This window comes from Poromitra crassiceps (assembly GCF_964638095.1).
Source record: "Poromitra crassiceps genome assembly, chromosome: 1".
Classification (NCBI taxonomy): Eukaryota; Metazoa; Chordata; class Actinopteri; order Beryciformes; family Melamphaidae; genus Poromitra; species Poromitra crassiceps.
Window position 1 is genome coordinate 104,330,189 of NC_139623.1, and position 17,245 is coordinate 104,347,433.

The 17,245-nt window shown below is 41.1% G+C and overlaps 1 protein-coding gene across 1 annotated transcript in view; it reads right to left on the bottom strand.

Moving 5' to 3' along the window:
- pcolcea (procollagen C-endopeptidase enhancer a) overlaps positions 1-1,080 on the bottom strand; it is a 5,196-nt gene extending 4,116 nt beyond the window's left edge. The window contains exon 1 of the mRNA XM_083637995.1: positions 952-1,080. Coding sequence (XP_083494121.1) covers positions 952-1,052 — 101 coding nt within the window. The 5' untranslated portion in view covers positions 1,053-1,080. The remainder of the gene's footprint in view (positions 1-951) is intronic.
- Positions 1,081-17,245: the final 16,165 nt, after the last annotated feature.

Consider the following 17,245-nt stretch of genomic DNA (forward strand, 5'->3'; position numbering starts at 1 on the left):
ATGTGGGGGAGCAAAGCAATTAAGTGGGCAGCTTTCCAAATACTTGGAGCTCTCTCAGTCTCAAAGCTCATTCCGCAGAATGGAAAATTCCCTAGTTCAGACTATTGCCAGCAAAGATACATAGGGCCAAGTGGGCCATAACAATATGCCATAGAAAGCTATTATTTCCTGCCATTTTACAGTTTGCTGACAGTGATGACAGCCAGATATGAGTTGAAATAGCAAAACATAATAGTGCTAAAAAATGCAAAATATATCATATTGTTCATCTCAGTATCTATTTATATTCTTATCTGTAGATATGTTTATATGTCATCCTTGTCAGCTGGTACAGGTGAAATGATGGACCACAATTTAATTACATAAATAGCAATAAAGCTAGAAACTGGGCTATATAGGACAATATCATAATACTATTAAAGTCAGGTGATATAAAAATGTATTCATCCTCTATGCCCGATTCTTAAGAACAAACCTATAGTTGAAGAAAGAAAACAACAGCATATCCAGTAGATCACAACTCGGATTCAATGGAAAAAAATCAACCTCTTTCAGACAGGAGGACCCCATACTGAGACGCCTACTGATCTGAGCCAAGATGTCCCGCCAGAGCCGAGCCATTCTGATTTGACCCCACAGGCAGAACCAAAAGCATTAGCATCTGTGTGGCAGCTCAGCCACTACAGCGAGCCAGAGGCCAACAGCACAACTCTGTGCCCAAGCAAACACTGCACTGGAAAGAATTCACATTACTGAGAGAGGAAAACATTCAGAGCATGTATTTTTCATCTGAACGCGTTACACACTCATATGACCTAAATTACTATTTTGGTTAAAACTGACTCCTGACTAAAACCATCGTCACCCAGTCAAATGAATGAACACAATATAACTCCTGTCAAGAAGACAGACTTCCCAAATGCATACATTCTGCCAACAGTACTATCTCACCTGGTGTAGTTAGTCTGCTGTGCCTGTTCCTGAGCCCGTGACCATCCTAAACTCACACACAGGAACCAGGAGAGAGCCCAGATGCAGCCCACATGTGTCATGATGCAGCAGCGTGCACACAAAGCAACAGACTACACCGAAAAAGGGGAGATGGTAGCAGCTAGGAGGCGAGAGGTGAGAGACAGGGGGAGGAGGCCACTTGGGAGGGGCGGGGAGAGTGAATGACCAGGGAAGAATGGGGAAAAAGGAGTTTGGAGAATGGATAGAGAGACAGACAGAGATGCTGAAACGACAAGAGCCATGGAGGGGGGATGACGTGAGTGGGAAGGGAGGGGAGAAAAGGCTTTAATTAGAACCAGATGTCTTCTCTGTAATAACAACACTGGTTTCAATATAACAGAGAGGGCATCAAGGAAAGGAGGGCAGACAGGAACAGAGACTAGCATCAATAGCTGTGGTTGAGTTTTTCTGCAAATTTAGGCCTACGTTTTTGGTGTAGATTGTCAGATTGTTGTCAGATGATCGTTAGATAAACTCTGAAGTAGTAGTAGAAGTAGTAGTAGTAGGAGTAGTAGAAGTAGTAGTAGTAGTAATAGTAGTAGCAGTAGTAGTAGTAGCCTAGTAGGAGCAGTAGTAGTAGTAATAGTAGTAGTAGTAGTAGTAGTAGTAGTAGCAGCAGCAGTAGTAGCATTAGTAGTAGTAGCAGCAGTAGCAGTAGTAGTAGCCAAGTAGTAGCAGCAGTAGTAGCAGTAATAGTAGCAGTAGTAGTAGCAGCAGCAGTAGCAGTAGTAGTAGTAATAGCAGCAGTAGTAGCAGTAGTAGTAGTAGCAGCAGTAGTAGTAGTAGCAGTAGTAGCAGCAGTAGTAGCAGTAGTAAGTAATTACTAATTTAAGTAGTAATTTGGATAGTGATCATTCTAAATGTCTCTCGTCCATCCTCAGAGCCTGGCTGATCGTTAGGCCGGGTGCACAGGTGGAGGCAGAGCCTGAGGCTCTCGAGGCTGGTACTTAACAAGCAAGGCCACGCCTCTCCACATTCCAGTGCACAACCTTCAATTAAGTAACCAAATCATTCTTCTTAATAACATTATTGAGTCGTTTTTATTAATGCACCGTAACCAACAATACATAACGGATCTAAACGGAGTATCATAAAACTAATGATCTCCTTAGTCTAACCATATTTCCCTAAGCCCCAGGGGCTCCTTTGGCTCCGTAACATCTGAGGCAGAAAGCTTCTATTTTGCCCCCGCAATCCAGCAAGGCAGCAGTAACACAGCAGAGGGGGAAGTGTTCTCTGTGTGTGGAGATCTGCTGATGAGCCAACCCTTTGGCCTAGATTGCTGGGGCCTGTGGAGGGGGTGCTGTTTCAATTATGCCATAAAGCGTGCCACATTTAAGAGCTGCAGCACCTTGATCAAAGTCTGGGAGAGGCAGACTGGACAGCTAAAGGGCTTCGCATAACAGAGGGACTTTGTTTCCAGCTACAGGTGGCCTATGACTTTGCCTGAGGTTTCCTTAGTTACTGTAAATCACCTCAAGGTTTTATAGCCTGCTTGAAATAATGTTGCTGCCACAGGCAAATACTTGAAAATACATTGATGGCCATGCTGCTCCTGGTACATGGGTGAAAATGAACTTTCCCTGGTGTTTGTGTGAAACTGAAGCCCTGATAAGAGGCAGCACAAGCAGGAATGTGGTGACGTGCGCTGTCTGCTGGGGGCGGATGAGAGCGAGCGACTGCACCGCCGCAGCCATGATGTGTGGGAGTAACAGTGACCTTTACACCACCGGAATCCAAGCCAAGGGTGTAGGGTTCTTCTACCACAACTCATGAAGGATCCTTCAAGCTGGACACACATTCCTTTTTGGAGAGTCAATCGGAGAAGCAGTGGGGGAGTGTGGGGCTGAGTAGAGGCGGAGAAAGACGAGTGAGGATAGGACAGTTTGAGAAAATGTGAAAACAGACTTAAGGTAATTTGATAGTCAGAGATGTAACAAAGTAAAAAAAAAAAAAAAAAAGACTGTACTATAGTATTTTCAAGTATCTGTACTTTAGGCTACTGAAGTTTTTCATTCACTGAAGTCTTTTTACTTTTACTCGCTACATTTAAAAAGAAAAATCTGTATTTTCTATTCACTACATTTCCAAAACAGACTTGTTACTCTTGGGTTTGTGATTTGAGCTGCGGAGTCTTTCTCATCTGGGATTCACAGGAACGCTCAACACTTAAACAGTGTAGAACATTAGAAATGCCCTTTTAGATAACTTACTTTTATACTTTAAGTAAATTTAAGACTTGAGATTTGAAATGGTACTTCTACCAGAATATATTTCTAGATGAGTATTTGCACTTTTAATTGAGTAGGCAAATTATAGTACTGCCACCTCTGTTAATAGTTGAGAGAAACCGTTTTTTGTTTTTGTAGATAACATAGTGCAACGTTATGGGTTTTCATGTCTCCCTGATCCAGCAGCTCATGCCCTCTTACTGTACACTGTGCAAATAGCTCCGCTATTATATCTGAGCTAATCTCCCCACTTTATTCCAACACTAATCAATGTGACAGTGTAAACATGCAAGAGGGAGCAGCACAAGTGGAGAGCAGACTGAAAACTGCCCCCCTAACGTGAGCAGTTGTGTGAACCCATGCGAGGAGGTGACAAAGCGAAACTGATGATTTCATAACAATCCTACACCCATCTGTTCTCTGTAATTGTGGGTTCTCTCAAAGGCACACTCTCCAGTTTGGAGGGGGAAAAAACAAGATTGCAGTCCTCCAAAAACCACCCGTCATGTGACCTCAGAAACTAGCAGAAACATATGCAAAAGAATAAAGATTTGTCAATAATAATAATAAGTGTCCTGCTATTACTGTAATCACAACATCATCGCAGATGGAAGCAGAAACCAGAAGGCTCCAAACTGAAAGCATGCTGAATGTTGAGTATCTACACTGAGGGACATATCTTAATATTGAGTTGCAGTCCCTTTTGCACAACGAATTACCCACCACATCTCAGTTGTCTCAAAGCTTAAAATCCTTCTCCAACTTATTTGCTTCTGCTGACCTACATCTCCTCCTTTAGTGAGAGAAATCAATAAGGAACAATGATCTGGACTCACCTCATCAGTGTACCTCATGTAAAGAGGAAGTGTCACTACATCAGTATGGGTGATGCTGTTCCTGTGCCTAAAGGACAGGTCACAACATGCCGTGTGGGATTCACTGGACCAGGCGTCTTCAAAGTCTGAGACGGTGGGCCTCCCCCCAGACAAAGCTTGGAAGAAGGCACCCCCCTCGCTCAATTCCCGGATGCCTATGGGATCATGATTATATTATTTGAACCCATATAGGACCAGGCTGTAAGACCGGTGAACTCTATGCCTCACTGACGCACCTTATACTGCTCTGCCGTGCTATTTTTAACTGTTTTTAATTATGCTGTTTTTTTTACATGCTGCCACTTTTGATAACTATTTTTTCACTTCCTTTTTTTATGATCAATTATTTATTCGTATTTTCATAAACAATACAGTCCACACACCAAAAGAACCACAAATACCATACAATAACAAACAAATAAAGACATACAAAACAAAAATCAAACTAAACCTAACCACTATTCTAAGAAAAGAAAAGAAAAACAGTGTCACATCAGCAGCCCACAAACACCATTGCAAAAGCACCCGGCATAGACATCAGCTTAAATAAAATAAAATAAATCTTTTCACTTCCATTCACTGAGCCTCCCCTGAAACTGCTTGGAGCCTGCCTGCCTCCCACTTTGAAAACCTCTGCACTGGACAACATATTGTAGGCACACTGAGGTGGCATGTGTTTGATGTTAACTTAATAATGTCTTGGACTATTTTCAATAATGAAGACTGCTTAACAGCTAACGCCCAGTTCAGGTCATATCACAGTGCACGCCCCCTTTCTTTGAGGTTGTATAACCCATTCATTGTTAGGCTCGCCCCCTTTCTCTGATGCGGTCTCCTCACCCATTCACAGTTTACCACACATGTGGCAATAACCAATCAGCACAAACCATTCCTCTCCAGCTGATCCCAATCACCTAATCAGCGTAGCATATCAGGGTCCATGTTTTACTCTGTTTGCTATGTGCTGTGTATGTGCCATGTGTCATTCTCAGTTGCTGATCATCATCGCTGAAGCAGTTTTTGCCCCACCTCCTCCCCTGACCACCACCATCGTCATGACTCCTGATTGAAGAATTCCCCATGGGGGATTTCCTATCCTATTCTTTACTGAGACGCCCTCTCATCATCTCAGGAGAGCGTCATCATATCATGGAGTCATACGCCAAAATTAATTTGTTGTATCATTAAAGCTTGTTAAATTTTCTACTAGTCTCTCATGATTGAAACCCCTTAAGAGCCCTTCTGTCTAGTTTAGAGATCGATGGGCCTAGAAAACATTAGAAAAACATTTTGGCAAACATTTGTTTATCTAGTATTGCATCTGATTCCTGTATTCTTCTGTAGCCATGTGTTTGATTCATGTCATGTGTAGTCTTAGACTGAATTTCAATCATGGAAGACCAAAAGGCATAGGTAGACACCCCATGCCGTCTTACCCCTCAGCCCATGACGTCACCATCTCCGACGTCACCTTCTCTATGACGTCACCTTTGCAGGGTGACGTCAGTTGCCCAAATGACGTCAGTCATGACATCATAAATGCCCTTCTCCTGGTACTATATAAAGCCCCCATCACCACAGCTTAAATCACACTTGTGCAGTCATCACTCACCTCGTGCCAGCATCCCGCATTCATCCAGCATCTCCAGAGCAAAAGCTTCACCCCACCACCTCCCCAGACAGGGAGTGAATCTTCATTGGTTTGTGTGGGTGAGTGGCAGCACTGAAGATGAGCGAGTGAGTGTGTTTCAACACAGACAGACAGTGCCAAGTTAAAGATCTTGTTCATGAGCTATATAGCTCATGAACAAGATCTTTAACTTGGCACTGTCTGGGCTTGTCCATTCATGCTTAGCATCTTAACATCCACCACAATACCGTATAGCCTACATACATGAATGAAAAGAATATTGAAACACAACTTATGCAAACTGATTAAGGTGTTTGCATCTCTGTATGCTGGATAATATCATTTTATACCTGTAGCTATTATCTTATTTATCCCAGCTCAACTCTATCTGTCTGTGTTCAGGTAAATAGTGATTTTCTTCCTGCTCAATCCTCACCTTTAATAATTCTCATGCATTATTCTGCATTAACCGTGACATTCTGCATACAGAGAAATCTCTGCAATGAAACGATGATAGTGAAAAGGAATGTTCATTATGCAAGGAAAAACCCATGAGGCAATTTAACAAGGCACTCATCCAGATATGGAGGGGAAGAGAGGGAAGAAATGATCAACATAATCTGTAATTTTGGGAATAAGTGTGATGATGCCAAACCCGCGCTCTGTTTGTTTTTGTTTTCCTTCCCCCTGATTTTTTATCCAGAATGCAACTAGGGCAAGTTATCAGATATCTGCACTGATTGCAAAGGGTGGACGAGCTTTTTCATGTGGTGACTTTGTGAAATAGTGTCTGAATGTGGCTGCGGATACTGTGTTCACTCCTGAGATTGCATCCCTGCAAATTGTCATGGCAAATTGTTTACAAAAGATGGACAATAAAGCTGATTTTCAAAGTACCTTGAGGATTTTTCAAGTTGTGAATTAAGTCAAATTGCTCTCTTGATTACAAAGGTGGAAAATACAACTGTATTTAACTGGGTGTTTACTGATTAAATGTTTAAGCTCCCCACTTTTTAAATATATATAACCAATTGCAAATTATTACAATTACCAAACAGATAAAAAGTAGATTATTATATTGAAATGTTATTTTAGATTTAGAATGTTAATTTTCTATAAAACACAATACATTTTAATGTAATTCCACAACGTTTATTTTTGGCCCTCGGCCCTGCACCCAGATTGAGTTTTGGCCCTTCATGGGAAAGAATTTGGGCACCCCTGGTCTAAAGTCTCATGTGTTGTTGATGGCATTGTTGCTGTGTAGAGGTGACACCTGGTGTTGAAAACATGAAACTACACGTTGGGCTATGGAGCTGAATGGGAGGTGGGGTCACACAGCATAATTATGAGTCAGGAGATTGAGGCTGTGGCATGACGTAATTGCACGTTGCAAACAGTAGTGGCAGGCTATAACATTTAGCCTACTAGCTACTGTACTCTACTGTACTGCAGGGTGGGAATTTGCCCCTCCCTCTGGCCGTGATGCCCTGAGATCCCTAAGGCCACCTTGGTAGTGCCCTGCTACCAGCCTGCTACTGTCAGTTGCTTTAAAAGCACCAGTGATCTCGGTTTAATGTAGCCTGCCCTATGCAAAGGATGTGTAATTGGCATCACTGGCATCACTGATATGATGACATCATCAGTGATGTCACAATGCCTATGTATGACATCACTGATGACATCATCACTGATGTCACTATGACATCATCAGTTGCCTCAAATGCTCAAGTGACATCACTGGTGACATCACTTATGACATCATCAGTAATTTATGACATTACTGATGACATTGGTAATTGGCAATCACCTAATTAAAAAATCCAGCTCCTTCAGGTCACCTGCACTGGCGCTCTTTACACCCCCTGAAAGTTTCAGCCCAATCGCACGTAAAACGGCATAGCTGTGGCCGGACAAAATTCTTGAAACAGAGACTGGACAAACAGAGTCCACATTGAGATTCCCCCAGTGATAAAGTACTAATCTAAACATGATGATTAAATATTGCATACTAAGGCAAGCTTACTGAATGACACCAAAATACAACAGGACAAATTTAAACTGCAAATGCGGTAGTGAATGTGATTAAGGTGAGCGGAAGTGGGACGTTGCAGGCCGCTTGCGGCTTGCACTCACGTGGAAACTTGGATGGAAACATGAAAGTGAACAGCCTAGGCCCAAGCGACCACAACATGTTGATACTGAAAAACAACTAGAACTGAACTGAAACCTCAGCTGACACAGGCTTTTCCCCCTCAACGTCACTCATCAGCTCAATCTGACTGGTTTGTCTCTCCCTGCACAATAGGTGAGACTTGAGAACGTGGAAAAATTACTTAGAAAATTAGTTTCCAATATAATTTATCTGGGAAGTGAATATTTTGGTTCAACAAAAGAGCTGTCAAAAGAGCACAGTGTTACGTGAAAAAGGCTGGTGAATTAAGGATGAGATCAAAATGTCTGTCTGGAGTTAAAGAAAGATTTAATCTTTTTATCAGTTCGTCTTTGCAAAAGAATCAAAAGACGAAGGTGACTATTTTGATGACTATTGACTATGACTATTTTGCCTAATACTTATAACCATGTTAAGATGGTTCCATCAAGCACTGGCCTATCTGCAAGTGAAACTGTTTACTGCATATGCAAACCACTGTATATTAGAGAGACACGCGAGCACATTGGTCCTTGGCCAAGGGGATTGTCCCTTTGGTCTGACGGTTAATGTGTTGCGCTTCTAAATATCAGACCCAGGTTCGATACTGGCCTTTCATGTGCCGTTACAATACTATATACATTAAAAAACAGTGCTCAGCTCAACTCTACAAAATGGGTGAATAAATAGACTGCTACAAAGCTGAAACCTCCCTGTTCCCATGCATTAGCCACAGGATTAGCAAGTTCCGCTCAGTGCCATATACTCCGGCACTTCATGGTTACGTTCCTGAAAAATAAGCTTTTGTGGGGGAATAAATAATGTTGCTGTATTTCTATGCACACAGCGTGTTAAATAAAGACTATATTATGTGACAATTTACTGGCATGGTGGATGTGAGGTTTTTTAAAGGGGACCTACTATGCCTTTTCTGGATTTCAGTTTTATATACTGATGTCAGATATCTGCTAAACATGGTCAGGTCATTTAAGCAGCAAGAAACTCACAAAAGCAGCCATCCTGGATAGCTCAGTGGGTAGAGTGTGATTAGCGACTTCACACTACTCAGTTAGCAGGGTGATGTCTATGGATCATTAAAGCAGTTATGGTTGTTTGCCGCACCATGCAGGGTGCTGGCATGGCCATTGGGAGCAACTTGGGGTTCTTTGTCTTGTCCAAGGACACTTCGACATGCGGACTGGAGAAGACGGGGATTGAACCACCGATCTTCTTATCAGCGAACGACCTGCTCTACCACCCCAGAGGGAGATGACCTTCATCTCAGGGTCGTGGGTTTGAACCCCACATTGGGTGAGAGCTTTTGATTGACAGCTGAGGAGAGACATACTGAACTCATATTTGTGATATTATTTTAGGGCAATATCATCCACCCCTAGTCCATAATACACAGGGAGGTTGGCAGCGCAACTCAGCCTTCTTGTCCAAAACAAGCATGACAGGGTTGGTACCAATGGATGCCTAGGGGGTCAGTGGGTCTCAAACTTTCTTGGCTTCAGTACCCCCTTTTCCCTGATTTCTGAATCCAAGTACCACTTTTACCCGACTACAACATTTTGCTTAGAAAACGATAAGATAATGATACAATGAATGAATGATAACCCACCTTTTGAAGAATATAACATTACAATATTGTAAAGAGTTGCAATTTCCTGAGCAGATTCATCATGTCAGTAGGCCTAGGTCCTAACCTTGGGATAAGGATCTTCTTATAACCCTGGCTGCCAATCACTTTGACTTAACAATTTCTGTACTCATCATGAATTCAAGAAAAAGATTGTTTAACCACTGCCACTGAATTGTTTGGAGGTCTGTCTTGCTCTAGTCTAGCGTTTAGTATGTTAGGATGTCACATCACTTACTGTGCCATTTGTGTGCATTTCTATCATGTCCTAAGTGGTTTGTGTGTGTGTGTGTGTGTGTGTGTGTGTGTGTGTGTGTGTGGTGGTGGGTGGGGGCCTGGTGGCTCTGTTTTCATCACACTTATAGGTGTCATTAGGATGAATTAAAGCAAAGAAGTAAATTTTTGTACTGATAATAAATTTATGCTTATTCATACAGGTCACATAAGGTTCATAAGAGTCCCAGAATCGCAGTCAAAATTGCATCTGCCCATTGCGGCACGCCCACAAAGCACATGAAGCACACACAAAAGTACAAGTTGTCATAATTACTGTTTTTCCAATATACATATATTTCATGATGTTCATCAATATAATAAGACATTGATAGATTTACACTACAATTATTTTATGTACTTCTGTTTTTCAATCAGGTTCCTCTCATGTACGTTGAATCAACCTTGTTTAGTTTCTAATCCCATACCAAATGACAGCACAATAAATCTATCAATCAATAAATAAAGGAAAGAAAATGCTAAAAGTCAAACTGAGCACATTGCCCGTGATCGTCCAGTCCTGTCCCTCCTGTTAGGCCAGATGAACAGGGGCAATATGGGCCTTCGTCCCGGAAACCCCAGTCCCAAAGAGAAATCAAAATCTTTCCTCAAAAATAAACAGATTTAAACAAAAAATATATATATTGTAGATACAAACGGCAAATCTGGTGTAAACCGTAGAATCATTCTAAGCATTCTGGACATTTGAAGGTAAAAATGCTTTTTTTCCCCACATTAGCTTCCCATTTTCTTGACATTTACCCATCAGTGCTTACACAAACAATTCAGTGACATCTGGAGTTATTACTAAATTGATACAAAAGAAAAACACAATATTTGGTTCAAAAATAAAACAAGTTAACATGTATTAAATAGAATATTGTACATTTATAGCCATCCAGTAAAAGTTCAGGGTCTCAATAGGTTCCCTCCTATTGCTGCGTTCACTCCATTTGGGGGTAACAGTCATTTTAACTTGCATTTAGGATTACCACCATATGACTTGAACACAGCATATGTGGAGATCACTGACCAATTCTTGAGGTTGACAATAAAACAATATTCTCCATCAAATCATGTTCCCATCCCACCAAATGAACAAGTTAAAACAGAAAAAGTGCAGCGGTGTTAAAATATGCGCACTTCTTTTCTTACATACAGTAAAGCAACAGAAAAAGAGAGAGAGCGCTCACTCCACTTTCACCATTGTGGCCAAATTTGTTGAGCACCCTCCGGACAACAGTTAAATTCATGGATAACACAGAAGTCCTACCCCAATCAGTAGTGTTTTTTCAATTCAGTCCACTGTGATGATAACTCCTGCCGGATTGTGAAAATGACCACATTTGAAACCCTACGATGTTTTTATATTGCTAGAAAGTCAAATTTTACAGTTTGGTAATATAATCTTTGTCCTCATATATATGTGATAAATTGCTAATACCTTGAACCTGAGGATATAGGACCCCCTACCCCCCAAAACACCCCCATATTACAACACCAAACAATACAGATTATTTTTTTGTTTTGTTTTTCTTGGTTTTTGTCTAACAGCTATACTTAAGGTTTATATGTCTTTTCATTTTAAAACTGTTGTCAGCACTACGGAGACAAAAAAAGAAGAGTTGTGCTATTATTAGTTACAGGATCATGTGTCTAAAGACTTGTTACAGATTAAAGTAGCTCTTCAGACCTGGATATACACAGCCTTATGCGCGGGCACGTTGTATTTGAGTTTTGAAGCATGTTGTCTTTATGTTTTGGTTTACCTTGCATATGTTAGAATGGCACACTTACTAACCAATATGACACACCATGTACACAGTGTGTAAGGGTTAAAAGGGCTTGTAATCATGGATACTTGGAATAAAGGTAGCTTTTGAAAACGGAGTAGGATGGTTTCTTTTCATATCAGATTGGATAACCTGTTTCTTTCCACTTGTTTTTGATGGCAATTGGCAGCATAAGCATGGAAATCTGGTCTTTGGTAATATTCTGTAATTTACTTTTGCTCTACTTGGAGGAAATATGAGAGGGGCACTCTAAGGCCAGGGGTAAGGGGGGGCTGTATGGTTTGGGCCTTTCACCTGTAAAAATGCTTTTCTAGTCCTTCGAGCTAGTTGGCAGATCGGAAACCTCACTCTTGTGGAAACAACTTGCACTTACTTTGGGATTTAAGTGACCTAATCTGTCAGGATAAACAAGGGATATTCCCAAGACAGGTGGTGCTACTGTTATATACACACACACAGACACGCATGCAGGCAAACAAACACACACAGACACACACACACACACACACACACACACACACACACACACACACACACACACACACACACACACACACACACACACACACACACACACACACACACACACACACACACACACACACACACACACACACACACACACGTGTGTGGATTCTGAGCCAGAGTTGAGCAAAGGGGAGCATGCTGCTCTACACAGTTGGTGGGGAAAATAAAAAGTCATGTTGAAAATAGACGAGGCTTCTAAGGCTTTACACACAACTTGCACATTTTAACTTTGTTTTGAAATATTTTAGCTGGTTTAGTGGTTCCCATAGCTTTCCAGTGACTGTAGCCATATAAGATGCAAATCTATAGAACATACATTACTGGAATGCTAGTTGAAAATGTACTATCATAAAGCATAGAGGAGAGATTTGATTTAATTGCTGAACTAAAATTGCCATAGGATTGTTTAGAAATGTTGGTTTGTTCTCATCCATTGTAGGCAAGTCGATATAAAAATCCAGCATAAAATAGTTTCAAAGTTCCTGAAAGTGCTTTTTTTTTTTATTAATTCCCCCCCCCCCCCGGTTTTTTATCCCATTTTTAACACCCATTAGTGCTAATTCAATTTATGTATCCTGGTTGCTACTCCACCCTCTGCCGATCTGGGGAGAGCCGAAACTGGCTCCATGCTTCCTCCGAGACATGGGCAGTTAGCCAGCCGCTTCTTTTCACCTGACAGGGGAAGCTTCACCGGTAGGACATAACACGTGGGAGGTTCACGCTATTCCAACCAGTTCCCCTCCCTCTGAACATGCGCCCTTAACGACCAGAGGAGGAACCACATTAGACCTGAAAGTGCTTTTTGCCGTTTTAGGGAACTTACTTTTTTTTTTAATGTTGCAGTTTGCTAATGTGTATGAGGCCTTAGTGTGACAGAGGTTTTGAAAATCCACAAAGCAAGTGCATCATATTGCCCTGCACTCCTATTCATACAGTCAAGTAGCCTAAAAGAGTATCGATTGCACAGGAATAGATGCCAAAAATAGTAAAAGCATTGTTTAAGACCAAACCAGTGAGGGCATCAATGAAGAAATAACTGCAGTAACAATAAAAGCCTCTCCCTAGTTGCTTGGCAGTGTATAACGCACAGAGCTGAATTACAAAAAACACACAAGACAGAGGTCAAGAGGAGCTTACCGCCCTTGGCAGCAAATGGTACTGATTGCACTCTCCTCTTTACCTATCTGTTTCACACAAAAATATACTATAATATAAATATAATCTATTATATTTAAAAAAGAAAAAGGGAGAAACATTGAGACAGAACCACTGCGGTAGCAAAATACTCTGGCTAGTTTGTTAGGAATGCTACTATTGTTTAAACAATTGCTTCTCCCATTTCTTGGAATGCTCACTCAACAACATTTAACGGGTAATCTCTGAAGAAAGACCCCCAAAGTTATCGGACTGCTGTACTCAAACTCTAGCCAACTGCCGATTTGTGACATGTTTCCTCGTTAGCCTCTGTCCCTGTGCCTTGATTTGCAAATCAGGCTGAATTGTCTGTTTATGTGCTCTTCATGTGGTGAGGTTTTGCTGCATGAGCGTTTGCTTTGGCCATGCGGTCAACCCGCCAGACAGCGCCATCAAAAACAAGGTTGTTTGTGCATCACGAATTCCTCTGCTTCAGTCAGCCTCCCCCTACACAAACTAAAGGTGTGTTTGACTGGAAAGAACCTCTAATAGGCTAGCTTTTGAGTGATTGGAGACTAAGGCTTTTCTGTGTCCATGTAGGTTATGGGCCGGTGAGAATTAACTCCTTACTATATGGGAATGAATGGTCAATTTATGCAACTGTCCCATTTTAACAACCTGGCATACCACAAGTATTGTTTTTCAAGTCCATATCTACATTATGATAGTAATGACATCTCCGTAGTATAAGTGTAATGTTACAGTAACATCACAGATATTACAAAATAAAGAAATTTGGACAGATTAACATTTTAATCCGTTCTACCCAAAACTAACCCTTACAGCTATAAGTATCAATATTTTCTCTTATGAGCGATATTGGCGACACTATTTTCACCTAAGTTGTTTTTTGTTGTTTTCGTTTTTGAAAGATACTTACACTTACATGTGCTACATTAAGAGCATTTGCACTAGACTGCAATGAAGGAATGTTTTCGAAATAAGACACTAAGTAAAAGTAAAAAAAAAAAAAAAAGAAGAAACATCTACAGACATTGGTCCAACTGTACTATGGCAGTTTTCAAATCATCAGAACAAAAAGCATGCTGAGAGAGAGATGAGGGCGGGGTGTTAGAGAGACTATGGCTGAAAGTTAGAGAAACAGAGAGAGAGAGAGAGATGAGGGCAGGGTGTTAGAGAGACTATGGCTGAAAGTTAGAGAAACAGAGAGAGAGAGAGAGAGAGAGAGAGAGAGAGAGAGAGAGAGAGAGAGAGAGAGAGAGAGAGAGAGAGAGAGAGAGATGGCACTCAGATGAAGATGGGCTGGGAACAATGATTACAGGGGAATACCTCTTCATTTAACAATCTATAGGTTATTTGTATCAATACTTGTGAGTTTGAACAACTGTCTGGGAAAGCCAGAAAGAAGCCCTGACAACATCAAGATATAAAACCTGGAGCTGGAATACGTGATGGAATAAGCTGGGGGATTTTCCTATAGGGCAACTGAATTTTTGTGGCCCAGAAATGCTGATGTTAAAATAGAATAAAGATACAATAAAGCTCTGTGTGGTATTAAAGCACAAAGAAACAATGTGCGGAGCCACAAAATCAGTCCTCCATTCACTGTCTATGAAACAGCTCCAGATTGTACAAGTGAATGACATTTCAGGTTTCAGCTCTGTTGTTTTGGTCTTATTTTGGACTGTAGATTAGGAATAACACATAGGAACCCTAAAATCAATCGGTATTCCCTTGAAGTACCTTAGTTAGTGGAGACCAACTCCATTGTGCAAAGATGAAAGACAAGAGCAAGAAAGAGTAAGCAAGGGACAGACAGACAATGAGAACATGCAAGATACAGACTTTTAAATAGGCAGTAGTTAACGCTGAAGCATACGTCAAATTAATACAAAAATTAAAAAATACAAAATGCACGCACACACACGCACACACACCTACAAAAAACAGTATATATCAGAATAAAACTCTACAAAGAACTATATATCATATCAGTTATGTAACAATTATCGCCAGTCATTGTTTCCTTTTCTATTGTTGCATCGTCACAAGTGTTTGGTTCTCAGTATGGCAGATTTAGAAAAGCCAAAAGTACCTAGAAAGGAGACAGGGCCACAGACGCACAGAAAGGAGACAGGGCCACAGACGCACGGGACAAATATTGACGGGGGTCCAGAGGCCAGGTGGTGGAAGTGGGGGGAGCCATGGGGCCCCGAAGGGTTTAGGGGTGTTATATCAAGGCTAATTTGGGAGATATATAACGAATTCATCACCAGTGATTAATTTTGTCATCAATTTGAGGGTTTTTCTGTTGCAAGGACGTTGGGTTGAGACTGGGGTAGGAGCAACTCTTCTTAGGTGCTGAAGTACACTGCAGAGAGAAAGAACAGAGGAGTGGTGATGATGATGCAAATAGGAGTCAAATGCATAACGTCTACAAAGTGGCCCAGTGAGAAACCCAGTCAGAAAAGTACAGTGCACCAGTCAAAACATTCCCACATCAAATGCTCAATCGAGAATCAAAGTAGAGCTCCTCCTATCGAATCAAAATTTTCCATCTGCTGGCTTTGTTATATTTATTTAGTTAAAATGAACACATTTTTGCTCTCAAACTGATGTCTCTCAGTTCTGCGTGACAGTCCACGTCTGGCATAATTCACGCTTTAGGCTAGCCGTATTATTACAGACAGTGTGTGTATTTATTTTTCACTGTGAGAAAATATACTTGAAGTGTGAGAAGTATGTGAGAAGTGTCAATTGCGTCTCATGGTCAATGCAAGAGTTGGCAGACCTGTCAAGTTGTATTCATCACTTTTGCGCATGTCACACAGCTGTTCAATGATATGCTCTTGGTACATAAACACCAGATCATATTAAATCACAGCCCATGTAAACACCAGATCATATTAAATCACATCCCATGTAAACAGTTGACCTGACCTAAAAAAAAAAAAAAAAAAAAAAAAAACCTAAGCTAAACTTTTACCACTATTCCTTCAGAAGTTGTAGGTGTCATAGACTGTGTTGCATAGTTGATTGCTGTATTGCTGACAAAAATGTGTTATTGTAAGTCGCTTTGGATAAAAGCGTCTGCCAAATGACGTAATGTAATGTAAATGTAATGTAACCTGAAATCTTCAAATCCATTGATTTCAATCAGATTGAGGAAAAAGTGTGCATGTCAACGCAGCTACTGGTGCACCCAGAAGCGTCATGCCCATTGTGATTTTTGAGAGATGTTTTTTTTTCATAATATCATTTCATTACTATGGATTTTATAAGGTGTAGTTATGATCATTTTATATAAAGAGTCAAACGTATATGTCTAATTATGTCATTATGTCAGATCATACCTAACCAAAAAACACACACCCGTCCTGCTGATAATGGTTTCTCCCAAAAGACTGTCGGGTCCATCTGGCTTTCTCTGTCACTAGCGCTTCCAGTGCTACGTAGCAAAGCCACCCAGCCACCCACACGTCACAGCACAGAGCTGACAGCAGTGTTTTTCTGCTTAACTGGTCAGTATAGTGCATCAATCCCATTTTCAAACATTTGAAAATGAAATGCTGTTAGTTAGGCACAGTTTGCATAGCAAGTTAGTTGGCTACTTGTACCAAGCTAAGGCAGCTAAGGTTAGCACTGCATTGTAATGTTAGCATCTTACCCTCAGGCTCTTTGTTATGTTCGTCTCAGGACTTCACTGTAGTAAAAGCCCTCTCATGGACCATACGATTTTCGTTAGACAATCTGTGTTGGGCATTAAACTCACCTTATTTCTGCACTTTGAAGTCACAGGTAGGGTCGGGTGGGGCAAACTAATTATATCGGAAGTCTAGTTGTGGGGAAAAGTGAGCGGTTGTTCTTTTTTAAAGACAAAGTTTGACGAGAATCACAGAGTTGCCTGGAAACAGAGTCCAGACGCATGCACACTGCGTCTGGACTGCAATGCATT